The sequence below is a fragment of the Opisthocomus hoazin genome, chromosome 8 (assembly GCF_030867145.1).
Source record: "Opisthocomus hoazin isolate bOpiHoa1 chromosome 8, bOpiHoa1.hap1, whole genome shotgun sequence".
Lineage (NCBI taxonomy): Eukaryota > Metazoa > Chordata > Aves > Opisthocomiformes > Opisthocomidae > Opisthocomus > Opisthocomus hoazin.
Window position 1 is genome coordinate 56,990,847 of NC_134421.1, and position 26,679 is coordinate 57,017,525.

Consider the following 26,679-nt stretch of genomic DNA (forward strand, 5'->3'; position numbering starts at 1 on the left):
ACAAGCCATTGAAGAGCTACATAGCTTTAACCCCAAAAATTCAGCAAGGTACAATGTTGCCCTTGACTCAACCATTCCTGAATAGTATTTATTTTCTAAACCTGTAAGAAACAAAACATCAAGAAGCATGACTTATTACTCCTTAAATAAAATGATATTCACCATAAAACTGTTAACAGGACTATACGTTACACAAAACGGTCTCTTATCTTCAATAATCCCTATGGATTTGGTGGTGACCGAGTCCAAAAACAAAGCACAACTTTCCAGCAGACAAAACGAGATGAAATGGGGTCTTTGTTAATTTTCCAACAGATCTGTCATTGCTCTGGGGGTTGAACAGCTAATGCTCCTCCCTAGCTTTGAAGTCTCTGCATTAAGGAGTGAATACTCCAGTATCAGAATGATGCTGCAGACACTACACATATATGTACATCACATGTACGCACGTCATATGTATCCACAATGTCCCATGCCCCAGAAGCGTACCCGACCTTTAACAGCAGCGCTAATCACTTCTCAGGCACTGCAGAAGTTCCCTTACCAAAATAAAATATTAAAGTTGGGGGTTTTTTTCCCCAGGTCTCAAGCAATATTGAATCTCTTTGGCACGTGATCCTGCCCAGCCATTCACTCTCATAACGAACTTCAGTTCCTACAAGCTCCGAGTACCACACGCTGGGCAGAGGAGAAGGACTGGTGCCAGGGAGCTGCCTCTGTATTGGCTACTTGCTGTATATCACGAGGAATTCGTTTCCAGCCAGGAAAACAGCAGGGCTCCGTGTCAGGCCCCTGATTTTGCCTCCTCAAATGGGATCTCCCCTCTGCCAGCCTCTCTGAAACCCAGTCCCGCCGAAGAGCGGAGCCAGGACAGGATTTTCCCAGCTGCCGCCCTCAGTTCCTCCCTCCTCGACATCAGGTCACCAGGCCACGGCGATGCTGGCAAGGCGGGCAGGTGGGAGGTCAAAGTCTGGGTGATGCCTTCACCCCGAGCAGACGTCATACCACGCCAAGGAGTGGCACATGTACGTTCAAGCAGCAGCAGCACCCTTCCCGTGCCGCTCGACAGTCACCCCCTGACCCAGGGCGTGCTGAGCAGACCAGGCTTCACTAGTGCCGCAGTTAAAAGAGAAAAAACCCCAAGCCCACCAGTCTGCCACTTTAGCTCAGGTTAGTCCCACCTGGCACCGGCCAAAACCATCTCCGAGAGCTCACCTGCAGAGCTGGAAGCACGACATGGCTCATCATCTTCAATTCCGTCTGGCATCTCAGCCCAAAACTACCTTTATTACGGCAGAGGGGTGAGCCAAACATACTTGTGGACACCACATGAAAAACAGTGAAACATAACTCAGGCTTCAGGGATTTCTGCCAAATCTGGTATCGTAACACCATCGATCTTATACTTTATCAGCTGCGCAGCTAGTAACTTAAATGTCAGCTTCAGAAGGACACAGATTGGGACTACAAAAGCCCTCCCTTTTTTAATAACTAGATACGGCACTTAAAAAAAATAAAGGTCTGAAACAGCTCACACCTCTAATGCTGAGGAATGAAACTGCTTATCACACGTTCAAAGCTAAGGATGCTGTCAGACGGCTGGGATCCCTGTTTTCCACACGCTTCTCCTCTCCGGCCAGACCGCAGCCACCGCCGGGCACGCCATGCCCCAGCGCCCGTCCATCGCTCGCCCTGCGCTCACACGAGCCCAGCCGTGCCACGTCCACGCCATCCAAAACTCTGCAGCAGCAAAGCACGGCCCGAAGACACGGCGACCCGCTGTCCCTTCCCCGCTCGCTCCACGCGCGCTCCAGCCCGGCGACGACCCACGGCGCCAGGCAGCAGGCCCACACGCACCGGCCCCGCTCCGCAGGGCTCCAGGCTGGCCGCTGGGGCCGTGCAGCGGCCATTTACCCGGCGCCACGGCCCTGCCACACGCTCCCTCTCCTCGGGGCACGCGTTCCTGCGCCTCACTCCCCCGGCCCTGCTGCCCCTAGCTCCCCGCACCACCACGCACCCAGACCCGCACCTCGCTGGCTGCTATCGACCGTCAACACGCAGCCAGCCCCAGCCAGAGCGCTCCTCACCGCGACGCTCCCAGCTCTTCTTCCCAAACGAGTGCGGCCCAGATGCCGCCCACCCCGGCAGCGAGGGGGGGGGGGGCAGGAGGGAGAGGAGGGGGCTCCGAGGCGCGGGTCCGGCAGCGGCCGCGCACCAGCCGCCACCGCTCGGTCCCCCCGGGACGACGACAGCACCCCAGGAGAGCGGCCGGGGCGAGCTGCGCTCCGGCGCGACGGTCTGAGCTCCGCCGGGCCCGCCGCCGCCCCCCGCACAGCCTCCGCCGCAGCCCGGAGGGGCGCGGGGGGCAGAGCGGGGCCGCTCCCGCCTCACGGCCCCCGCCAGCGCACCACGGCGGCGGCCCCGGAAGGCCGAGCTCCGCGGTGGGGCCCCCCGCAGCCCTCCCCCCCCCCGGTTCCCCGTCCCGGCGGGGAGGCACCGCAGCCCGCGGGTCCCCGCCGCCCCGGCCCGCGGAGGTGGGCGCCGCGCTGGGGGCGCAAAGGCTCGGATGAAAAAATAAAGCACATAAAAAAAATCATCATCATTATTATTATCATTTCTACTCACCCTGCTCGTAAATCGGAGCAAACTCTCATTCACGCTTCCCGCGGTGCCCAGGCCGCCGGAGCCAGGCGACGCCCCGAGAGCCGCCGGTCGCTGGGCCGGGCCGGGCCAGGCCGGGCCGGGCGCCGCCAGGGCCGGGCGCGCCCGCTGAGCCCCGGACAGAGCGCGGCGCCCCGCCCGCTGCGGGCAGCCCGGCAGCAGGTGCCCGTCCGCCGCCGCCGCCGAGGCCGCGCCGAGCGCCCTGCGCAGCCGCCGCCGCCGCAGCGCCCGGAGCCGCTCGCCGGGGCCGCGCCGCGCGCCCGCCCCGCCCCCGGCGGCCCCGCGGCGGGAGCCCGCAGAGGCGGGGGCGGGCGGCGCAGCCCGCGGGAGCGCGGCGGAGGAGGCGGAGGCGGCGGCGGCGGAGGAGGCGGCGGCGGAGGAGGGAGGCGGAGGCGGGCCCAGCCGTGCGCCCGGCTCGGCGTCCGCAGCCAGCAGCCCCCGGCCCCGCCGCTGCCGCGCACCTGCCCTGCGCCGGCGCCTGGAGCCCGCCCGCGGAGGAGCCCCGGCGCCCAGCAGGCAAGGTCCTCCGCGCCGCGCCGCGCCGCCCGATCCGGGCCGCTCCGCGCTCTGCGCCCCGGAGCGCTCCGCAGCGGGGCCGTGCTGCCCCAGCACGCTCGCCGTGACGCGGCCTGTGCCGTAACGCGGTGTGCGGGCCGCGGTAGCGTGCGATGAGCGCGGCGGAGCCGGGGCTTGGTGCCGCTCCGGGCTCGGCAGACCCACGGCGCGGCGGCAGCCCTGCCTGCGCTCTGCCGGGTTCGTTGTTGGTCTGACCGCGCTCCGGGTCACCGGGGGCTGGCGGCGGCGGGGCCCGGAGCGCCCGCGCTGGGCCCCGCTGAGGCGCTGGCTGCCAGGGGCCCGGCTGCAGCCCCCACGGCCGCACTGAGGAGCCCCGGCCCGCGGGGAGGGGTCGTTCCCGCGCCCTGACCCCTCCGTGCCGTCGGTCACGCACCGCTTGCCGTCCTCTGCACCGCTGCGCCTCAGCCCTGCCCTCCCCTTGAGAAGCGCGGGGAGCACGTGCCGCGAGAAACCCTTTCTGTTTCTCGTTCCCCTCGTGTCCCGTCTCCTGGGTTGGGCGACGCGGGGATGACACCAGCGTTGAGCGGCGTGACATGGCCCTGGAACGGATCTGTCCACCTGGGCGGGCGAGCCGCGGCGTGCGGCCTGCCTCCGGCGGGACCCCGGGGCGGGCCCTGGCCCTGCAGCCGCGCCCCGGCAGCTTCGTCCCCAGCCCTGCGCCCTCCGGCCTCCTCGCGTCATCTCCCGCCCTGGGCGCGCTGGCGTCGTAACGCTTTTTATTTGCGATCAGGGGTTTATGAATCGGAAGGCGGGGGAGCGGAGCCGTGCGGAGGCTGAGTCAGGCTGTGGGAAAGGGAAGCCGAGCGAGAGCAGCGTGCGACTGCAGATCGCGGTCGCAGTCACGGTTTCATTCAGCTCCGTCTGTTGTTGCTGTTACTACTAATGAAGTGCTGGTTTCCCAGGCTGGTGCTGCCTTGGGAACCCTGCTTCATCTTCCCGGGGTTTTTACTCTATAGCCTCCATATATATAGTTATAGATATATATATAGTTTTGTTAGAGCGTGTTATTTCCCTGCTTATGTTTTTATTACATTGAACCCGTGTTACTAACAGGAAGAATCTGGTAATATGGATATACTTCCCACACCCTCTTCTTTTGTTCCTCTTAATCTGCAAAGGAGTGACAGTTTATTTACCAGCAGCAAGCTTTTTCCCTCTATACAGGTAAGATTTCCTAAAACAACCAAAAAAGCGCCTTTTCCCTGAGCGTACACCCCTGTTTGCTTCCTCTTTCTTCCCTCAGCTTGCTAGTGATACCCAGCTCCATCACGGTAATGTTGGAGCTGCAGGAAATCTGGCTTTGTCTGCAGAAATATTGCTACGGAAGCCTCTATACGCAAAGGGAGCCAGAGAGCAGGGTCTGCTTTAGGCATAATGGTGTCTGGGGTTTTGTTCCCTGGCAGGGAGGTATAGCTGTGGAGCACGCAGTAATTAATTCAATCCAGCGTTGGGAGAGAAGAAGGAGGAGGAGGAGGACTGTATTGGAAAAAATAAGGGTTTTTTTTTTTAAAGTTTGAGATGTAAGATCTAAGTGGTAATTTCAGTGACCTTCGTGATTTCTGTTTTAGACAAAAGGCAGCAACCTAGTGCGGTGGTATCGTTTGTCTTCTCCCGGCCTCATGCTTTGTTCTCCTTGGGATCCGCCTGTCACTTCCCAAGGCTTGGCTGTCCGTTGCTGGGGCAGCAACACCTCTCACCCGTGACTCTCAGAAGTGCTGGCCTGGCAAGGGATTTTTTTTCTCCAACTGCGTATTTCACGTGTTCTCTGCTGTGCTGTATGACCTTCTGCGTCTCTCTTCTCTGTGTCTAATTTATGCTTTAGTATTGCTGTCTTGCCCAACATTGCGCTGGTTACTTTGCCTTCCCCCTTCCCTACACTTGTTGTCCACTTGCACCTTGTCTCTCATTTTTATCCCTTTTCATATATACTCTCCTTCTTCCATCTTTTTATTTCTTTTCTGCTTGTCCCGGTTTTTATACCATGTCTTTCTGTCTCCATTCTGACATCTCACTTCAGTTCACTGCCTTACTCTACTTTTCTCTTGACACTTTTTCTCCCTGCTGTTCCTTTGGTCATTGTCCTCCTCCATCCTTTCTCCTGACTTACAGTTACATATATATAGAGAGGTGTGTGTGTGTGTGTGTGTATACATGTATCTCCACTCCAGATCTTCCATTCTCCAGCTGAAACAAACAACTCATGCTGATAGTCTGATCCCATTGCATCTCTTGCTCAGTACCTGAAATATGCTGCTCCTGCCCATCCTCAAACACGTGTATCGGGTAGATGAAGAATTATGTGGGAAATGTTCCTAAATTCAGAGGTGGATGTGAGAAAGCAGCTCGCTGAGGCTGCGGTGTGAGCAGAGCAGTTATTGTGCTCCCAGTGACAGTACCAGAGGAGGACTGTGAGCCCCCTGAACCAGAGGACCTGATGGCATTTTCTTCACACTTCTTAACTTCTGATTTTTGATAATGAAAAGTTTACAATTTTAGATAATGGACACTGCCATCTGTTTGAATTGTCCCTTGAATCCTGGACTGATCCAAAATAAGACCCCACAAAATGCTTTTCTTCTTTTGCCAATTCTTTTATACATTCTTCAAGATACTTCTGTGCAGCTACTGGGAAAGGAATGCTTTTCTCCTCATCAGAGCTGAGCTCTGCCTCTGAGAAGGGCTCTGTGTGCGGTGAGCCTGGGATCCCAGCTCATCAGCATCCCTTTTTTCTGGAGCCAGAGGGAGAGGAGAGAGCTGTGACTGCAGGACCATGTGCATTGGGTGGGAGGTAGAAGAATAGATGCATAACCCAAAATGCTACATTAACCTCGGGGTGGGGTGGAGTTGTTTAATAATATTTCCCCTTGACTGTCACTGACTACAGACAGCATCGTTGGGGATCAAGGGCAAATGTTAGATTTTTCTATTTGAATAAGACTCATAGTTTCAAAAAAATCTGATTTCATAACTAAACTGGGGAGTTTTGTCTTTCATAAAGCATACTGCTAACTGGATGGAATGAAAACAGCCCCATCCCACGGATTCCACCTCTGCTTTCTGGCAGCTTACCTGACTCATAAAGAGACTGGAGGATTTTATATGCCACCTACATCAACTCAACATTTTCCTTTGGGGTGAGAGTTAATCACCGCCCTAGTCCTGTTATTCTACCGACCCTCTTGAAGATGCTTGTAGATTTCTACTTCTTGTAGATTAGTGTTTTTTTTCTGAAGTTGGTGAAAATACATAGGCGGTCCATCGCAATAGTTTTCTGTGTTACTTGTTAAAAACTAGTGTTTAGCCCAGGATCAGGGAAGAGAGAGTTTCCATTTGCAGAGGACTCGTCTCTGACATGATATGTGCCACCTGGAGAGCTGAGATGCATCGGCTGGAGGTAGAGGACCATCCCCAGGCAGTCACTGCATGAGAAGCGCGCAGAGGAATGTGCTGGGGGGCTGTAGCCTGATGATCAGGGGTTTAAGAGGGTGAAGTTTTCTCAGCAGAGGCAATGTTTTTCCTTAGACCAACAGACAGAGTCGGGAAAAATAGACGTGTTTTTGGGCACATAAAATCTCTCCTTAAAACCTGCTTGTATAACCTGTGTGACCCTGTTTCTTGTGAGGAGAGAGACTGTATGTAGTAGACTGATATTTGCCAGGCAGAAAATACTACAGGAAGGAAGACACGAAGATGGGAATGAGAACAAAACATAGACGTGGCGATATGATAAATGCAGTGTGTGCAGGAGGCAACGGAAAGAGGGGTAGGAGGAACTGAAAGTGCACCTCCAGGAAGGTTACTGGGAGTTACAAAGAGGACATGAGTTCGCCTGGAAAGTGAGAGAAAGCTTGAGCAGAAAAGCATGTGACATTTTGTCAGAAGAAATGATCGAAAGGAGTTACAGGGTGGGCAGAGGGGAAGGAACAGTGGAGACTACTGTGGAGCTCAGTGCTTAAAGAGAAATTGTAGCATGAAGGAGGGTCAGGGAAAGCATTTGAGAAGAGTCTCCTCGTTTCCCTGCCACAAGGGCAGGCAGGATCAAGGAATGGGAAGGAAAGGGGAAAACCAAAAGAACCGAAGTGAACTCTTGACAAATGTGGATGAAGGAAGAGTAGGGACGCTGCTGCTGAGTTGCCAGGAGGGGACTCTTTGGGTCCTCTGTGGGACCTGGAAAATGACTGAGTAACAAGTGGGGTGCTACCAGACAGGAGGCAGGGAGCAAGCCATCAGGAACAAGCTGTCTGACTGCACCCAATATAAATATGGGTTACTTCCCCTTTGGATATAGACGAGCCTTAAAAGGCATTGCAGATACAGAAGCTCTGCTCTGAAGATGTGGATGATGCAGTGGTCTCCCCCTTCCCATCACACCTCCCTTTTCTTCCCTCGCCAGAATTAATTCCCATAGCCTCTCCTTTCCTGCACTGTGGGTCCTCATCCCAGCTCCAGTTGTCCTTCTTAACGATTGCGCCTGCCTAATAACTGGGGCACAACTCAGGATAAGGACTCCTCGGGAGCCATCCGCAGAGAGGTCCTTCTGGAGGCAGAGGCACTGATGAGCTTTGCGGAGGGCGAGTGCTGTGAGAGGCACCAGCAGGCAGGAGAAGAGCAAAGGGTGAGCACTTCGTCTGAGGAAGGAACGGGTTAGGAGACCGAAGCAGTGAGGAAACTAGAGGTGTGGAAGCCTCAGGAGGAAAGTGAGTGTAGGGGGATGGAGCCACGGGTGGTTAAAAATAACTGTATGATACAGGTAATGTGGCACTCCGCTGGCGTTTGAAACCTGCTGCCTTTGAAAACCCTTCTGTGTTTTGAAAAGCAAACCTTGCATTTAATTGTTCTAATTACTGCTGACCAGCCGGGACCACTGGTGTTTTGAGGCTGTCACTTTGTCCAGCAACCCCCACTGTCTTCACTGATGGTCTAGTGCTTGCAGCAGAGTCTTCAGCAGAGAGCTCTTTGCATCCCTGCCTGACATAAATATCGATGTATGCCTAATTATGCTTTGATTTCTCTGGAAGAGAGATGGCCTTTTTTAGCTTCTATCAATATAGTGACTAGCACACGAAGTCCACTTGATAATGATGCTGTCACAAATTAGAGCTAAATTAAAACACCATTCACAGGCAGTTTGTGTGGTGTGGAGTTTAAGTGTGGGCTAACCTGGCCTGAAACATTTTTTTCAATGTTTCTAGAGAAATGCAAGCTTTTCAGCCCCGTGGATGGTCATTCAAAGTAATGTGTCCCTGTACAAATATCACGTGTTGGATGGGACCAAGTGGCAGCAAACCTCCTCGGGCTCTGAACCTCCTGGCACTTGTAATGGGTGTGAGAGAAAGAAGGAAGGAACAATAAAGAAGAGAAGAAGGGACAGAGAAATGCAAAATGAAGGACCTCTGTGTGTTCTGATAAAGATTCTTCAGTAGCACAGCAACATAGAACAGAAAGGCACTGTCTGGTTAATGCAGAGCAGTTACTTGCTAGTGCCAGAGCCATATCACAGAAGTCTTTTTAAAAAAAAACAACACAGCTTTAGACATTGAACTATGGAAGATACGAGTTTCTTCATCTTTCTCTCCTCCTCTGTTGCCCTCGTCTCCTGCTTCCAAGTCAGGATGTAAGTGAGGTTCCTTCTCATCTCCAGTATAAACCTATTCCTGAACATTTTAAAGCAGTGTATTGTCAGTTCTTGTGCCAGAGTTTGCTTTTACCTTCAATAACTCTTGTGCCCTTAGTGCTCACCCCTGTCTATTTCTAGAGAACAGCCAGCTCCCCTCTTCGGTGGAGCTTTGCCGTGCTGTCCCAGCCGTGCCTTTCTCCTCTCCTCCTTCTGACGGGCTCTCCCTTTCCCTTCTTGGTACAGAAGATGACCTCTAACGCTCAGAGGACGCTCCGCCTCTGGTAATGTGATCTAGTGGCTGCAGCAGAGAAAGGTGTCAGCAGTCCCGGATTGTGTTCCCAATTCTATTACTGGGTGATGTGAGATCTGGAGAAGGACATTTGTCTTTGTTTTCCTGCAGGCTCCAGTAATAGTCGCACATCTCTGTTTTACTGTAAAATTGCTATCACTGTGCCAAATTAATTATTAATACACACATTACAATATTTTCGGTATCCTGTAGCAGTGAAATCTGAGTCTGTGCCACTTGCTGCCCTTTGGCTTGTGGCGTGGCAGGCAGACCTTTTGGACGTAGCTGTGTGGTACCCACGGTGCCTGCATTTGCGCTCTGCATTTCCAGGCAGCCACGCTCTCAACCGTGATGGAGCACCATTCATGTCTTCCTGACTTCTTCATTAATTGCATGCTTTCCACTGGGTTTTTTTTTCAGTCGTTTTCAGGACTTGCTGAGGTGTGGGTAATGTAACTGGGCAGCGATGATTGAAGTTAGAGACGCGCATTTGGAAGGAGTGTCGGTCATGACTGATGACAGCTGCACACGTCATGCCCTCATCTGGCCCTTTCTCCCCGCGGAGGGGGAGGGTTGGTGATGCTGTCCAACTCTGTTGAGTGCACATGCATTAGACCCATATACCTGGCTTGAAGGTGGTTAAAAAGTTTTGCTGGGCTTGTTTCACTCATGCCACTGGGGACACGTAGGCAGACTTAGGCCATGATGTGCCCATCACCTCACTTAAAAGCCTTAATGACCTTGGTCTGATCTTCAGTCTAATTTGGGAACACAGCTTTCCACTTCGGTGTGGTTTTATGTCCATGGGTATTACTCCCAGTCAATGTGGTATGACCAGAGTAAACATTTTGGGGTACAATCCCTGCTTTTGTTTCTTTTTGCTACACAAATGATCTGTAGCACTGGAAAAGGTCACAGAAACCTGCTGAAACCTGGGGACGGGGCATGTGGGAGGAAGAGGTGCCGCACGTGTCTGTGTTGGTTCCCACGTAACTCCTGCGCCGGCTCAGAAGCTGCTCTCGTCTCCTGGGCCTGCTGCTTCTCCCCCTCCTTCCGCTCTCCCCGTATGGCCCACAGGTGTTGGGCTGTAGCTTTTCTCATATTTTTTGCCAGGGCTGGATTAGCACATTTTTAATGGATGCCTTTTTCAGCACGATGAAAATAGTCTACAATTTTTGTAATTCTCCGTTACTTCATAAAATCCATAAAAATAGTTTGCTTAAATGCCATAGCAGTTCTTTAGGCTTATTATTATTACTAGTTTAGAAACCATGGCTCCATTGTAGAAGGAATTACTTAGATATAGCAGACTCATTGAGTTGGTGGTCATCTGCTTTTCCAGAGAAATTGAAATGATGAGGTCAAAGATCAAGTGATTTTCATTTTTGATATGGCACAGAGCAATTTATGTTTGAACCTGCACTCTTTTGTTTTGATAGCATAGGGCATCATGGAATTAGTAGAGCACTTTTCTGATGTGTAATGGGTCGTTAGTGTTACAAACCCCAGTCACCTACAGTTTTTGTTCTCACACTCATTTCCAATCATCTGTACTTTGCAAATAGCCGAGATTTGTAGAGCTCGTGATGCTGCCGAGTAGCTGAGCTGCTGCAATGCCTTGCTGGCTTCTCCTGCCCGGCAGGATTGCACCGGGTCAGCTGGAGATCATCTGCCTGTACGTGGTGAGCAGGCTCTGACCTCCCCCTGCCTTCAGAGTGACGTTGCTGAGTTAGTCTAAGGACAGGAGCTAAACCCTGCACCACAACACAGGGCTGCTGCTGGCAGGTTGACCCCCGGTGGGTCCAGTTGAGCTGTAGTGGGATACGAAGGGAACATAAGCCTGTTGCCTATGGAAAGGATTCGTGGCAAAAGAAGCAAATCCCGATGACTGTGCAGCTTGGAGAGGAAGCTTGTGCTGAAGTTTGTGTTGTGTTAAGGTTTTGACTTACTGATAAAACTGCAGGGAGGGGGTGAGCCTGGTTGTAGGCTCTGACGGACAGTGTTAGTGCTGAGGGCTTTCCGGGGGGGGTTGGGGTGATAACACGTTTCCCTTAAACCCTGGCACTCTTCGTGGGAAAGCTGACTGGAGTGTGATTGTAGCAGATGCTGGTACTGGGTGTACTCTCTTGAACGTTTAACGGGTATTGATCTACAGAAAACATCATTTCTCCTCTTTGCATTTATTAGGTCCGGTTGGTCAAGCATGTAGATCAGAGAGATTCCAAAGCCGGTAGCTAATGTGTGCTCTTATAAAGAGCAGATAAAAGTCATGCTAAAGCTTGTTTAAGTACTCAGTTATTTATTCACAGTAACAAAACCCTGATAAAACGTGGAGTCTGATTTTTATAAAGCACCGAGCCTCCAGGATTTCAGTGGAAATCAATGTCGGTTGTTGGTGCTGAGCATCTCTAAACATCGTATCTGTGGTTTCAGACCCAGGTTAAACCCCCATTGACTTCAGGCACTCCTTTAATCACAGTAAGGAGAGCAGTATTTATCCTCCTGACAGTCATTCTTCCTGCAGCACTGTGTCTCTCCGTTACTCTGCTTGACTCATGGATAAGATTTCCTTTTCCTTAAAAATGCAATGCATCTTCTCTGCAGGGAGCTCTCATCTGGGCTCCTGCTCCTTCCTTTGTACATAAACAGCTCTGATTGATACCCCCACAACCCTGAGAAGTAGTTGCACCTTGGGTAGAAGTAGCACACGAATTACAGCTGTTCCTGGTCATTAAAAATGTGTTTTCTAAAATCATAAATGGTAATGGTAGAAGAGAAGAGAAGAGAAAAGAGAAGGTGACTGTAGGGAGTATCCTGTAGTGAACTCCCAGGCAATGTGTTAACACAAGCAGTGATAAGGATCAGTCGAAGAGCTAGGACACCAGTGTATGCTCTGTTCTGCTTGTATTTCTTCTAAAGAAATCTAAAGATCGCTTTGAACGTGGTGTATCTGTGTCAGGGAGTGAGTGTGTAGCATTTCTTTCTGTGTTAAGGAGGAGGGGGCATCTTCAGTGTTAACACACCTGCATGGTCCAAGCATGAATCTCTTCACTAGAAAAATTGCATGTGTGTATCCAAGGTTAAAAGTTAGCCGTTTAAATGCTAACTTTACGGGAGCAATCGTATAAAATGCAACAGAGCAAGTCGGATTAGGGATGGGGCCGTATTATTGATACTGGATTACCTGGGAGGAAGCCTGGGGTCCCAAAACTGATCTCTGCGCCCTCCACCGTTGGGAGAAATCAGGCATTCCAGACTAGCTTACCTTATTCTAGGAAATTCTCCTCCTCATTACTTCAGAGTAATTATTACCTCATCGTCACATGCTAGACAACATACCAGGAGAAAAATCCTTCCAATCCAAAATATGACTATCCGTCTGTGCACATGAGGCAGCATCACCCATGTGAGTCATCACGCTTCTGATCTGCTTTACTACCAAAGGCAGAGCTTGCTACCAAATAGCCATAAAATAGCTGCTTGTTTTCTCAGCTATTTCTGTTTAAAGGCATCTGTTGGATGTGCAAATTCCTGTTTAATAACTTGCAGGTAGCTGGCCATACATTATTAAAGGGAGGGGGTTTGCAGAAATACGCTGTTCCAACAACAGTCATTTGCTGACATCTGGCAATTTGTAAACTGTATTTACCAGATCTGCTGTCTGTGCTCCTACAAGCGATTTGGAGCAGATAAAGCCACTAGAAAGCCTTTTCCTTTCAGTGGAAACATTCCCAAATCTGTTGTCCTTTGTGTTTCAGGGCAAAATAAAAAGCAGCAGCAATTTTCACTTTATGTTTCTTGATGTGTAGGATTAAAGCCAAGGAAAGGGATGATAATTGGTCATAACTAACAGGACATTCCTATTTAAGGGGCACAATAAACAGCAAGTGCCCGTTGGCTCTCGTTTACTCTAGCAAGGATTGAAATAGATCATCAGAAAATTAGCAAGTATCAGAATATCAGATGTACAAAAGATGAGGGTTTTTCATACCAATGTTTAATTTTTCACCAAAACCTACTAAGAACAAAGTGCTGATTCTAGAAATGTAACTTTTATGGTCAATTAGGAAATTACGGCAAGGGAGCAGCCCAGTGGGTGTGAGGATTTGCAGTGCATGCCAGAGAGCTCATCACAGCAAGGACAGCTTTTATTGGGAAAAAGAAGGAAAAGCTCCAAGTGCTGTTTCCACCCCTGCTCGAGGAGAGGTCCAGAAGGCCAGCTCATAGTCCAGTCGTGGTCACCCATGCACTTTGCTGGCACCAGCTTGGTGCTGGTCCTGCAGACTCAGCAGCAAGGCCAAAAATGAACAAAAATGCTGCAGGAGCTTCCCTGCCTGTCTCTCTCTCCATCAATATATCAGGCCTGGGGAAAACAGAGATGGCATCAGGTTTCACGTGGGATTTCTCAGCAGGGCTCCTCTCCCGTCTCAGATCAGAGAGACTGTGGTGATTTGTATCTTTGAATATGTTTTCAGTTCATTTTCCTTTTAATGATGCTGAAGAAAGGGGTGTCAACACAGAGGAGGATGTTTCTGTCACCCAGCACTGCTCTGGTTTCTAGCAGCGGGCAGGCTGCTGCTTGGAGAAAAAATGCTGTGGTTGTTTTTGTTGTTTTTTGGAGGAAGGAAAAAAATGCCAGCATGGATAACTGATTGACTCAGAGCATACAAAACCGTAAAGAAAAAAGCATGCCCAAAGATTTTCTTCAAAAACCTGAAACCTTCCAAATGTCACCATGATGCTTCAGAGTGCCTCCACTTGCATGGGCATAACCTATGTCCCAAGGACCTTGGTGGCTTGGACGTAGAGACGAGCACCATCTCCCCTCCTTAGGGGTCCATGTGGGAGTCTCTGGCTGCAGCATCCCATGGGAAATGTCCATCAGGGGAACAGAGCTCCTAGAGAGGTCTTTTCCAACCTTAATGATTCTGTGGTTCTAAAGCACCTTCTAGGCGAGTATGCCTAGACACGTTTGCCTGCTGTAGGAGACCCTGCTTCAGCAGGGGGATTGGACTAGATGACCCACAGAGGTCCCTTCCAACCCCTACCATTCTTTGATTCTGTGATTCTGTGAGGTACCCAGCTTCAGTCTCCCAAGAGTCACAGAACGGCTGAGGCTGGAGGTGCCTCTGGAGAACATCTAGTCCAGCCCGTGCTCAGAGCAGGGTTGGCCGCTGTGGCTTGCTCAGAGCCACGGCCAGCTGGGTTTTGAGTATCTCCAAGAATGGAGACCCTGCAACCTTTCTGAGCAACCTGTGCCAGTGCATGGTCACCCTCACAGCAGAGAAGTCAATCATGATGACAACACTTCCAAACCTAATAATTATTAACCTCTTCAGGTTTTCTCTTTTTTTTTTTAAAGGAAAAAGAAATGCAACTATTTTCGTAAAAATAAACCGTTTTTTTAAAGGTCACCTAGTTTTCCCTCAACAAACTCTCCACCTGGAGACTTTGGGAATAACCCACTACTTCTGTCTTCATACCAGAGCAGCACCTGCCTGTGGGTTGCATTGCACTGTTGACAGAAGGGTTGGTGATACTGTTGACCATTATTAACATTATTTATTTAGCATCTGGCAACTGCAGTCGGGCTCTTTGTGCTAGGCACTGCCCAAACAAACTGAAAGGAAGACAATCCATTCCCAAAGAAGGTGTTATTTGCTTGTTAAACTGTAGGCTGCAAAGGAATGGATGGAGGGAAGCAAGGATGGAGTTGTCCAGTAGGTGTGACCTTTTCCGAGATATGATATGAAATCACTCTGGTGCCTGTTGTGTGCTGTATTCATTTTTTTTAAAGCTGCAGTACAAGTGCACTTAATACATATTTTAGAAGGACACACTTTTTAAAAAGCCTAAGAAATAGTCATTTACATTTTTCAGTTATGGTGTTTTTCAGTCTGGAAATTAGCTCAAGAGAAAAAGAAGCAAGTTCACAGTTATTTCTTCTCTTGGAAAAATGCCTTTCCTTTGAAAAGACATATTTTCGAGTCTGCAAACAAGAGCAGTAGGGGATTTCTTTTCGTCATATTGCTTCCCAAGTAGAGGAAGAAAGGAAGAAAAATCATGGTTTCACCAGAGGAAGAAAATGCGGTGTTTTAGGGGGCAGGTGTCAGAGTTTTGGGGGTGTCCGGGACTATGGGGGCATTCCAGCACTTGCCCTTCCAAACTCCTGCACTGCGAAGAACGCCTGGGAAGATTAAGAAAGGGGATGAGGTGGCAGAGTCAAACACATAGCACATGAAAATCATGTCTCTGGAGTTTTTAAGGAAAAGGTGAGAAGTTCGTCTAGGAGGGCACTCCTGGGTTCTCCATCCTCAAAGTGAAGCATAGAGCTCTGGAGGCTTATTTCAGCTGCACATTTCTGCCGTTTCTGTGACACTGTTTATTCGTATGGTCAACCTGAGCATTCTGCCATGCCAGGTCTCAGAGTCCACGCTGATGAGACCCATCCCGCGTGTCTCTGGGCATCTGCACCTCTCAGGTCTTTCTCCATGGTTTTCCACCTGGCTCAGCTGGCTTGGCCATGAAGCTCTGAGTTCACCTGAAGGATAACTACTCTCGCAACATGCCATCTCCTTCCTCTTTCTATGTAACTGTTTCTCCTTTAACTTCAAAGAGTCAGCAATACATGTTAGTTTATGATTAACCAGGTGGTATATCCACATACATTACAACTACACATTTCCTGAAACTAGGAAAAGATATTAATGTTCATAAACCAAAGCCTACCGGAAGAAAGCATCAACAGTGCTCAATACATTTGTCCGTTTTTTTTCTTTCCGTTTTTTTCCTATCCCCCATACCTGATGTTAAGTTGCTAGTTATTCCAGGGATGTGAGGGGGATTTATATGTATTTAGCCAGTTTTGGGGGAGTTCTTTAAATATTTGTATGGTTTGGTCATGAGCAGTTTGAGGTTCTGGTGCAGCGAGGAGTTGGTGGTGTGCTTGAAGCCTGTTACATGACGTTTTCGTGTACACTGGCCTTTTCCACCTAGTTAGACAATATCCCATTTTGGAGTGACAAAATACTTCTTTTTGCAAGGTGAAGCAAAGGAGACGTGATTGGGTCTCTCAGGCCTCACAGAAGCAAAGCTCCCATTAGTGGCAGGGAAGCAACTGCTTTGCTTGAGCAGAAATTCAGTACTAGGGGACACTGGTGCCAGCTGTGGCTTGTAGCCAGGTGGACATTTGGGGGGGGCTGGGGTGGAGACGTTGCCTCCCCGGTCCCCAGCATGCCCTTGCAGCCAGGCATACCCCCACTTGAAATGCTCAGCATTGCCCTTTGCCCAACGCCTGCCAGAGCCCAACAGGGCAAAGCAGCCAGCCCTGGTGCAGGCTGCGGGCAGAGGCAGCACCTCATGTACTGAATATTTGGAGCCGCGGAGGTTTCTCACATGGTTTGGAAGCAGGAGGTGGTGTCCACCAGGATGTGGACATGTAAATCCAGCCTCAGCATCAAAGACATGGGGACCATTAAGGATGTGGCCAGACTCTTTTCAGTGGTGCCCAGCGACAGGACAAGGGGCAACGGGCACAGGAAGTTCCAGCTGAACATGAGGAAGAACTTCTTCACTCTGAGGGTGACAGAGCACTGGAACAGGGTGCCCAGAGAGGTTGTGGAGTCTCCTTTTCTGGAGATATTCAAGACCCACCTGGCCACGGTCCTGTGCAGCCTGCTGTAGGTGACCCTGCTTCGTCAGGGGGGTTGGACTAGATGACCCCCAGAGGTCCCTTCCAACCCCTACCATTCTGTGATTCTGTGACATCTGCTCCCACAGGGAGCAACTGGGAACTTCCTACAGACTTGGTTGCAGCACAGCTGCTGTGTCTGCCTTTGGTTGCAGATGAGGGCAACAGTGGAGAAACCAGGCCAGGCTGGAGGGCGGCAGCCTGGTCCTTCCCAAGGAGGAGAGGGGCTGAGCATGCAGCCATTGCTTTGGCACAGGCACCGCTTAGGTCCCTCTCTGATGCTCTGTGTGTGCAGACCATATGTTACATCCTGCCTTTCTCTCTCCTGTTTTCTTCTGTCCATTTTTGCCATGTGCCATCAGCCCTGAAGCTCTTCTTTTCTCTTCCAGCCTCTCTTGGCCAGCAGACTGTAATTCGTAGGTCATCTTCAAAGGAGGCACAGAGCAGTGAAAGCCCAAGCCCTGGGGTGATGCTGGAAGCTGATCCTCCAGCAAAGTCTGGAGAAGCTTTGCCTTTGAAGGGAGCACTCAAAGTGTCCTCTGAAACACAAAACCATCTACCAGGTTATGACACAGTTACTCCCTTGACCCACGTAGCCAAGCACATGCGAATTTGTAGTGTAGGGGAGGCACCCAGTTTTATGATGGGTTTACATGCTGTCTTTTTGCTACTGCACTTCTGAGTGCCAGCAGTGAGCTGCATCTCAGGGCTCTGCAGGCTGTGGCGTAATGAGAAAAACTCAGCGAGAGGATCAGGCGTCTTGGATGTGAACTGGCCAGCAGACACTCGCTCTCCCAAAAGCAGAAAGCACCAAATAGCAGGAAACAATTTCAGTGCATGAAGCTTCTCTCCATCAACACGTAGTGCAAAAGCACTTTAATTTTTTTCTACACTTCTGTTTCTCTACCAGGTGATTCCTGCCACCTTCTCTGAGCTTTTCTACTCTCTGGTATTTTTGCTAGCTAACGTGAGTACTTAGAGATTCCCGTAGCTCAGCTAGCTAGCTTAAAACTGTATGATTTTTGTGTTCCACTGGAATACACGGTCTAAAACAATAGCCACAGAAATGCAAGCACCCTCAAAATAAACTTTTACCTACATGCAAAGACTAAAGGGTCTACTGGAGTTTGTAATAGCCATATAAAATCATTTTGACCAGTCTTACATAAGGGTGGCTTCAGTCATATCTTGCAACAGTCTCTAGCCCCTTCCAGCAAGACTTAATTTAATCCATGCTGCAGTTAGTGTTTTCTTTGGAACTGCAGTGTTCTTTTCAGAAATATGTTCGCCCTCCAGCCCATATTTACTAAGTAGATGCCAACTAGGCCCAGGGTCAACGATGTTTACAAGGCCAGTGCTATGGAATTTAAACAGAAAACAACAAAAAAAAATACATAAACCAGAGCAGTTCTCGCTGGTAGTTCAAAAATGCTTGCATGGGGCCATGGGGTGTTTGTCTCGGATTCAGAGATGTTGCTTGTCTCTGACTCGGACTCACTCATCTTCCGGTAAAACTATACTGTAGGAGAGCAAAAAAGAATTTGGTTTTTTTTATGTTCTTTCTAAACAGCTCCAAGACCCAGAGAAAGAGCTCTCAGGATGCCAGAGCCAGCGAAGTCCACCTCTGCCCCCAAAAAGGGCTCCAAGAAAGCCGTGACGAAGACCCAGAAGAAGGGTGATAAGAAGCGGCACAAGAGCAGGAAAGAGAGCTACTCCATCTACGTCTACAAGGTGCTGAAGCAGGTCCACCCCGACACTGGCATCTCCTCCAAGGCCATGGGCATCATGAACTCCTTCGTCAACGACATCTTCGAGCGCATCGCTGGAGAAGCCTCCCGCCTGGCCCATTACAACAAGCGCTCCACCATCACCTCCCGGGAGATTCAGACAGCCGTGCGCCTGCTGCTTCCGGGCGAGCTGGCCAAGCACGCCGTCTCGGAGGGCACCAAGGCCGTCACCAAGTACACAAGCTCCAAGTAGCTGGACGTCACCTCTCCAATGGGACCATTGAGCACCAGACCCTCCGCGCAAGCACAGATAGGCAGCCACCTCTGGATAAACATCACGGCTATTATCCACAGCAATTTACAGCCTTGGGATGGGCGTGAGAAGCTGCCTGGTGGAAGGAGGAGATGGTGATCTGGATGTTGGCTGATTTTCATAGTCTGTTCCAGACGTGCAGCAGGTTTGGCGAGGCTGGCGGAGGAGGCCCTTGCTTTCACATCTCATCCGAAGGACTGACCGACTGCGATATATCCAAACTCTCCGCTGTGCTTGGCAAACGTGCATGTTTGGCGCTGGCGGGGGAGACTGGCAGCGACAACGCAGAGATGCCGTCTCTGCAGTCCTCCTGTGTGGCTGCATTCTCACAGTCATCCAAGATGGACACCGAGGAGTCAGCGCTGGTATCCTCTCCCTCGTAGCCCGGATCCATCCTGGCGTACAGCGGCACAGCCCACCCCGTGGCAGCAGAAGTGGCATCAACAGCTACCAGGCGCGGGCTGTAAAGTAAAATCCATATTGATTCAACAGCTGTCTGTGCTTGACAGCCTGTTTTGAAGAGCAAGCCTGGCAGGCAGGCAGATGCCCAGGATGACACCAAGCGTTGTTCCTCCTCGTCGCTCCCGACGGATGAGCCATCAAGCAAGCTGAGGGTGCCAGCGCTGGAGCTGCCCGCTGCCTCCCACCTTGTGCTAAGGTGGATGGACGGACAAGGGAGGATGTTGGGGCTGGGTCGTCACCTTCCCCAGCTGCTGCTTTGCCAGCTTTAGGACTTGCTTTGATGTGCAAGATGTTGCTAATTCTGCTGCTTTTCAGAGCCTTTTCCTTCCTCGATGCTGCCTGGGCACTGCCTTCCACCGTAAATGTGGGCAAGACAGGGTGGTGCCTGTGGGGGTCCCCTCTCCTGCGAGTGCTGGGATGGTGCAGGACAGAGAGCATGGGGGTGTCGGGAGGGGACTGAGGGTTTGGGCAGGCATCTGGAGGGGAGCAGAGGTGGGTAGTGCAGTCTGGGGGAGAGGCAGGCTCCCCGCAGAGATCGCTGCGGGCAGCTTGCCTGGCCCTGCCTTCCCTGCTCTATTCACCTGTTAGAAAGCCAAAGCAAAAACTGGGGCTGGGTGGATATACAGGGACATCCCTACATTCCAGTGATATTTTAAAGGTTAAATAATTTTAAACTACTTCAGATACTCCCCACATCTCAAAGTCCACAGTAAGGTGAGCAATAATAGAATCCTGATAAAAGCCATAGAGATCAGTGGAGAAATGTCTTGATTGCAGGCTTATCTTGCCCAAACTGCTGGATAGCAGAAGAGCCTGTGTGGAACTGGTGTGTGAAGTTGAAGCTTCCTACTCAAAACACAAAATTAGCCAAGATTTTAAAAAAATATCAAAATCTCTGGTAGGCAGTAGTGCTCAGATAAAAAATACTCGTGTCTAAAATAACAACTGCTGTCTGCAGCTTATTCTGTAAACACAAAGGGCGGCAAAGACAGGATCCAGAGGTAAGTGCAGGTTCTCCCCAAACTCTGAGACCTTGCTTTTAATTGAAAGGTGAATTCGTACCCTGAAATAGCAACCTTGCAGTACATCTCTTGCTTTCCTCTACGTTTATCCTGTTTCTTTACATTTTGAGAGCAGTGGGGAGCCCTGACAAATTTACGTTGCTTTTGGAGCTGTAGAACTTTGCGGCTCTGTAAGATTCAGTTATTTCTTGTTTTTATAACAGCATGGCAGTCATTTCCCAGTTGGTCTGAGGAAAGAGCTGTGTAGACCTTCTCAACCAAGAACACCTCAGAAGCCCGAGAGCAGCGTGGGGCGCTGTGTGGTCTGTGCAAGAGCGAAGGTCAAGTACTTATGGGCTGCTCCCATCCCCCTGCTTTGGCTTCGAACACCCTGCACCTGAGGAGGGGCCTTCCTCCCGTACTTTGCTCAGTGACAACACACATACCCTAATGCCAGCAGGAATCCATAGCGATATCTTTCAGAAAGCAAAAGCTGGCTCCCCAGGCACCGGCCCCCGGCAGCAGCAGCTGTACTCGGCAGCGTTGGTAACCTGGGCGACTTGGCCAGGACACTTTGGAGGTGACAGCTTAGTGCTTCCTTTTGGTTTCCAATCAAATAGTCAAAATCAGATACCAAAGCTGAAAAGATACCTGCAATGGGCCTACAGCCACTGTTCTTGGCCCCTCTTGCACCAGAAGTTAGACAGCAGATGACGCAGAAGGGGAATGTAGGGAGTGAAGGGCTGGCTGGCAGTGCTGGAGCTTTGTCCTCCCATCTCTGTGAGCTGCAGGTCAGAATTCGTCCCCTTGGGTAGTCCTTCTGAAGGTAGGAATTCAGAGTGGAGTAAGTCCGCCCCAGTGCCAGCGGTGTGTGCGAGCCAGGACCTACATCTCCCAGGATTACCCAGCACAGCCTCTAAATATTTCTCTAAGTCTTTTGAGCAGAGAGGAGTCCTGCTCCAGTCTCCGCAGCGGCAAGAAGTCAGGAAAATAACATGAAGTGTTGTCCCTCCAGGGTCTCCTGGGCAGCTCGGGCAGCTGGGGACATGGCTGAGCGCTCAGACAAGAGCTGCTGGCCCCAGACACATACTCACAGGACTGGTCTCATTTTCTTCTGCCACTGTCACCACTCTCCATTTTTGGAGATTGTTTCAGAGAGAGGAGAAACGGCGATTTAAGGCTATAAAAATACTTCAAGGCTTAAAGAGGATTTTTAAATTGTCTTAAGCCAAGTGACTGAGACTGGTCATGTCCATCCATTTATAGCTTAGGCTGTCGTTGCACACAGAATTTGCTCTTCAGTCTCCCTTTGTATCATTTCTTTACTTGCCCCTAACAATGTGGAGCACAGGACTGAGGAACTCATCCCCAGGTTAAAGTGAACCTTTTTTTTTTGCTTTTCTTGCAAGCATTGTTTTAACCCCGTTCTGGTCGCTGCTCTGATCTGTTGCTGCTGTACAGACACTTGTGCCAGCCAAGGGAAGGGCTGATCCGAGAAAGGCAAGGCTGGCATAAGCTAGGACTGCCGCAGAAACTAGTTGGGAAATTAATGGTCTTGGTGTCAAGGAAAAATTAAGACAGGAAATCTGTGTCTGCTGCAGTGGTCCAGTTAGCAGCAAAGGCATGGCTTTTAAATACATTGCAATGAGTGTTACCCTTGCAGTGTCCCACAAGCAGTTTCTCTGACAGTCCTGACACTGGAAGTCAGACACATCCCACCTCTGCAGATCCCAGAGGACTGGGGTGTTACATGAGGGAAGGGGAGCGGGTGGGAAGGGGACTCTGTCCCCGTGCAGCCACCCAGCTGCGGTGGTTGGAGTCTCCTTGGGCAGCAGGCAAAGAGTGCACGAGGCAGCCTGCCTTTGTGCTGCGGTACAGGAGCACACTCACCACAGTTTAACAGGAATTATTTTGACTGTGATGAGCTTGGACTGAGCCTTATTAGTAGAGGCAATAGAAAATGGTCTAAAAGTTCAAGCATCAATTGTCCTCTCAGTAATCTGAGGTGTGACATGCTGCACAGTTCTCTGGTAAGGGGATTTGCTGCAGAAGAGGAGCTCTGCACTTCAGGATATGTGCTTTTTTAAAAAAATAGTATTTCCAGCTCTGGAACTGATAAAACGTTTTAAAAATTAAGATCATATACCAAGCCCCACTGTCCCTACCTAATTCCTAATGCAATCCCAGAAGCATCTCTGGGCCATTCCTATGTTTTGTCAATTAAAAAAAATCAGCTGCAGATTGAAAGTTGGAAAAGGAAGCTGAAAAAGAGTAATACAGCCTCGATATAAACCTCATATTAACCCCTTGGACATTACTGCACTGAGTTGTTTGTTTTCACCTACAATTTAAGAGATAAAGTTAGCTGCTATAGGTCTACTCCTAATTTTCCACCTTCCTTCCCTAGAAGGGCTTAGAGTCCATCTGCCCTTCACGGCAGAGCTCAACCTATGGAAGAACCACGTGGCCACGTGCACGAAGGTTTGCTCCTGCTCAGGACAGACAGGTCTTTGGTCCAGCATGGGGAAAACAAGAGTAAAAACAAGCATGGAGGACGAGTGCCTGTCTTGGAGACTGCTGCATGTCCTAGGAAGGGATGCCTGAGCTGAGGCCACTGAAGAGCCCTGCCCAAGGAGCAGTGTGGCCGTGTCCCGTTCTGCCCTGGTGACAGGCAGCTGTGCGGCGGTAGCCCCAAGTCCTGGCCACCCCTGGAGTCAAGCTTGGCATGGCCTCTGCACAGCCCTGAGCATTTGCCCCATCACAGCATTTCCTGATGGTTTACATCCAGACCAAATTGTTTACAAGGAAAGGAAGAATGTGAACTAAATCATAAAAATGACTTGCTGACAGAATTTTGAGAGTTCCCCAGGACCAGCAGCTGGGGAGCAATCTCTCGTGCTTACTCTCCATGCATGTTATCTGGTGGGTTTACATACACAGAGTTTTTCTGACAGTGTTACATCAAGTATGATCTATGTTCTGTTACTGCTGGTTGATGACATATCTTACTGCTAATTACCTGTTTTCTGTTGAATGTATAAATAAAATGTAAATGCCAACCTGTTGAAAGTCAGACAAGACAGAGCTGTCGGGATGTCTTTGCTTCCGCCATGTCACCGGGGCGTGCCAAGCCCTACATTTCTCTTTCTCCATCGTATTTCCTCCAGACCCGGGATGGGAGCACCCAGAGACGGAGCCTGGCTGGTCCTGGCAGAGGGTCGGTCAAACACCAGAGCAGCCCCTCACTGAGGGGATGTCACAGCCTGCCGCCGTGAGTCCTCGCGGGGTGTCACTCACCCCAAACGTGGGTACAGCATGAGCATGTTTGTTCTTTCAGGCCCTTCCAGTCAGCTTGCCCGGCGCAGAGCAGAGCCTGCAGCCTGTCCTTGCCACACTGCTGCTTGGGGTGCGCTCTGCCCAGCACCCGTCCTGTAACCCCCAAGGGACAGCACCTTGGACTTGCACAGACTGAGCACTGTGAGATTCCGTGGCTGGAAAAGTGGCTTATACGCATTCAGAATTACCGTTTATCTGAATTAACGATTGCTGCCACTAGAAACACCTTTCCATGGACTATGAGAAGTTTATAGGTAACAAATGTGGAATAAGATGTAGCATCTGAAAAGCCCGGGAAGAGAAAGACCTTCCTTTTAAAGAATGATTGGTAAATACAGTCAAGGGGAACACTTACCTGCTGGACATCAGCATCCTAATGCACTCACTGGAGTGGGAAGTGCATGTGCCGTGCTGGACGCTGTGTGCCGGAGGATCAAGGTAAGGATTCCGATATGGCATGCAGCAGAAATCAGAGCTGAAAAGATTTAGAGTCGCTTTAAAGACAGACTCATAAACTTAGCAAGGGAAAAGCGGTATTTGGGGAAAAAATAACCCCCTATTACCAACTGATCTGAAGTATTTCTTTCCAAAGAAATAAATGATGCTACTTCTAGTGCCGATTTCCATTTTGATACCCCTTTGCAGAGCAGCACCCACAATGCACTTTTGTAACAGAGCGGACACCTGGGCCTCAGGAAGAGCCAAACCAGGTTACAAAAGGTAGAGCTTAACTTAGAGTGTGTTGCTTCAGGGTGGTGGGAGGTAACTGATATTTTTTTAGCTGCTTAGTCATCATTTAGTTATTGACTGGCTATTCAAAGACCATTAGCTGGACTTGGGTGCCACATGGCTAAGGCTGTTGGCAGAAACAGAAGAACTCAGGAGCATCAAAAGAAACAATGAGAGAACGAGGTTTAAAACAAGCAATAAGGAGCTGCACTTCATGCAACAAGCAGTCCACCTATTGAGCCCTTTGCCAACAGATGTTGGAGATATTACAGTTTGGTTCAAGAAAAAACGGAACAGAAATCCACCGAGAGTTGCTAAACACATATAAACTATGTTGAAAATGATTAGAAGCTGGGAGAATAGGAGGACATGACTACATGTGTCTGCCCTGTTCCTACAGTCTTGCTTGCCGGTTTTCTCATGGCCACTGCTGAAAACAAGATTTTGGATGCGATGCACCAAAGGGCTGATCCAGGTTGTTTGCATAAATTTAGGTAAATGTCTGTCATGTTGTAGTACCCATGAACTGGGGGGGCGGGGTGGGGGGGAGTTCAGGCAGTTTTCTTAGACCTCTGATGCTTGGAAGAAAGCATAAAAGAAAGCTTTTTATCTTCCTTTCCTACGTGGCTCCTGCGCTTGATGGTTATGCGAATCATAGAATCATAGGTTGGAAAAGACCTCTAAGATCATCAAGTCCAACCGTCGACCCAACATCACCGTGCCTACTAAACCATGTCCCAAAGTGTCACATCTGCACATTTTTTGAACACCTCCAGGGATGGTGACTCCACCACTGCCATGGGCAGCCTGTTCCAATGCCTGACCACTCTTTCAGTAAAGAAATTTGTCCTAATATCCAATCTAAACCTCCCCTGATGCAACTTGAAGCCATTGCCTCTCATCCTGTCGCTATCATTATGTGGATTATGTTAGCCTGGCTTACATGAAAGATGTAAGAGATATTTTGTTTCTAAAATAGAGTTAGTAAACACAGATGGTGTGAGAAAGAGAGAGGAATGGAGCTTCTGCTTTCTCATATAAAGGAAAGCTGTTCTCCAAAACCTTTCTCATTTTTTCCCTTGAAGCAGTTAATTTAACAAAATATATATACCAAATTTCCTGCCCTTTAATGTCCATAATGCTAATTCCCCCCCCAAAAAAACTCTTACAGAATTTCTTACAGAATTCATTGATAAAAGAATTCTTACAGATTTAACTGTCTTCTAAAGACAGAAGAAGATTGTAATAGGAATAGAAGTGGGAAGATTGGTAAGAATGGGAAAGCAATGGCAATGGCTGGGTGTGAGGTACCAGAAGGGACCAAAGGCAGGAGACTAGAAGCGAGTGCTGTAAGAGTGGCAGGTGCTGACGGGACCTTGATGAGGAGCCCACCAAGATGCCAGCACACACACAGCGTGCAGCTGCTCAGGACACAGTCAGGAAATGAAGAGCAGTGAGTCCCAGCAACTCCCAGAGATGGAGCAGGTTGGACAGTGTAGCTGATGCCAGCAACTAAAGGGTGCAACAGGCACATCCAGAGATAGCAGATGGTCACCAACCTAAGAGCAGCCCAGGAAATTTGATGAGGACATCATGGCACCATCCTTCATCCTCAAAGTCGTCGCGAAGATGGACACGCGCATCCTGGTATCTGCATGCTGGTCAGACCGCTTGGATACACCCGTCTGGTGAGTACGTGGATACAAGAATATGAATGCGAATGAGTCAAACCAGTACTGCTTTGAAACAAATTCACCTGCCCAGAAGGTGATAAAGTCACCCTCCTGTAGGGACTTGCACTGAGTTTGCTACGCTGTGGCTGCTCATTGATTAATGGCGTACCTCCAGCTCCTGTGCACCTCTCCAGTGCACCTCTCCCATCAAGGCAATAAAAAGTCACATTGGAGTGCTGGCTTTGGAGATGCAGCATCCTCCCCTCTCTCCCCACGAACTCCCTGCAGTGCCACGTCTGTACGGTCACGTCTGTCTGAACTCACGTTGAGCCCACACTGCTCCCAGACCGACTTGCACTCCTGCCCAAACTGCAGCTTGAAGTGGAAAACTCAGCAGGGGAGTGACGTTAAGAGAAAGAAATTTATCCCCTCACCCCTTCTGCAGCGGGCGTTAGGGCAAGAGGACCCAGCCACCTCTCACTGCAGCTGGTCTCAGCTAACAAAAGCTGGTTCCGTGGGGTCCACCAGCAGCCCCTGGCCACTTCGCAGGAGAGAGCCAGAGCTCTTTTTAGCCCAGATGATTCAGCACAAAGAAGCCTTTATAG

The 26,679-nt window shown here is 50.1% G+C and overlaps 2 protein-coding genes across 7 annotated transcripts in view; one reads left to right on the forward strand and one right to left on the reverse strand.

The window, feature by feature from the left end:
- Positions 1-3,725, reverse strand: part of LOC142362140 (GRAM domain-containing protein 4) — a 76,252-nt gene extending 72,527 nt beyond the window's left edge. For 3 of the 4 annotated variants that reach the window (XM_075427697.1, XM_075427696.1, XM_075427695.1), the window contains exon 1: positions 2,626-2,734. In XM_075427697.1, the coding sequence (XP_075283812.1) occupies positions 2,626-2,654 (29 nt within the window). In that variant the 5' untranslated portion in view covers positions 2,655-2,734. Of the gene's footprint in view, positions 1-2,625; positions 2,735-3,610 lie in introns of those variants that run through there. The other variant, XM_075427698.1, reaches the window with a different exon arrangement.
- On the forward strand, positions 3,097-24,160 carry LOC104326429 (histone H2B 5). 3 transcript variants are annotated; one of them, XM_075427699.1, is made up of 2 exons: positions 3,097-3,177; positions 18,404-24,160. In XM_075427699.1, exon 2 carries the CDS (start codon positions 18,433-18,435, stop codon positions 18,811-18,813), a length of 381 nt encoding a protein of 126 aa, XP_075283814.1. In that variant the 5' UTR covers positions 3,097-3,177; positions 18,404-18,432; the 3' UTR covers positions 18,814-24,160. The 3 variants fall into 3 exon arrangements, with proteins under 3 accessions (XP_075283814.1, XP_075283815.1, XP_075283816.1); XM_075427700.1 differs by having other exon boundaries at positions 3,102-3,182; XM_075427701.1 differs by lacking the exon at positions 3,097-3,177 and adding an exon at positions 4,336-4,401.
- Positions 24,161-26,679: the final 2,519 nt, after the last annotated feature.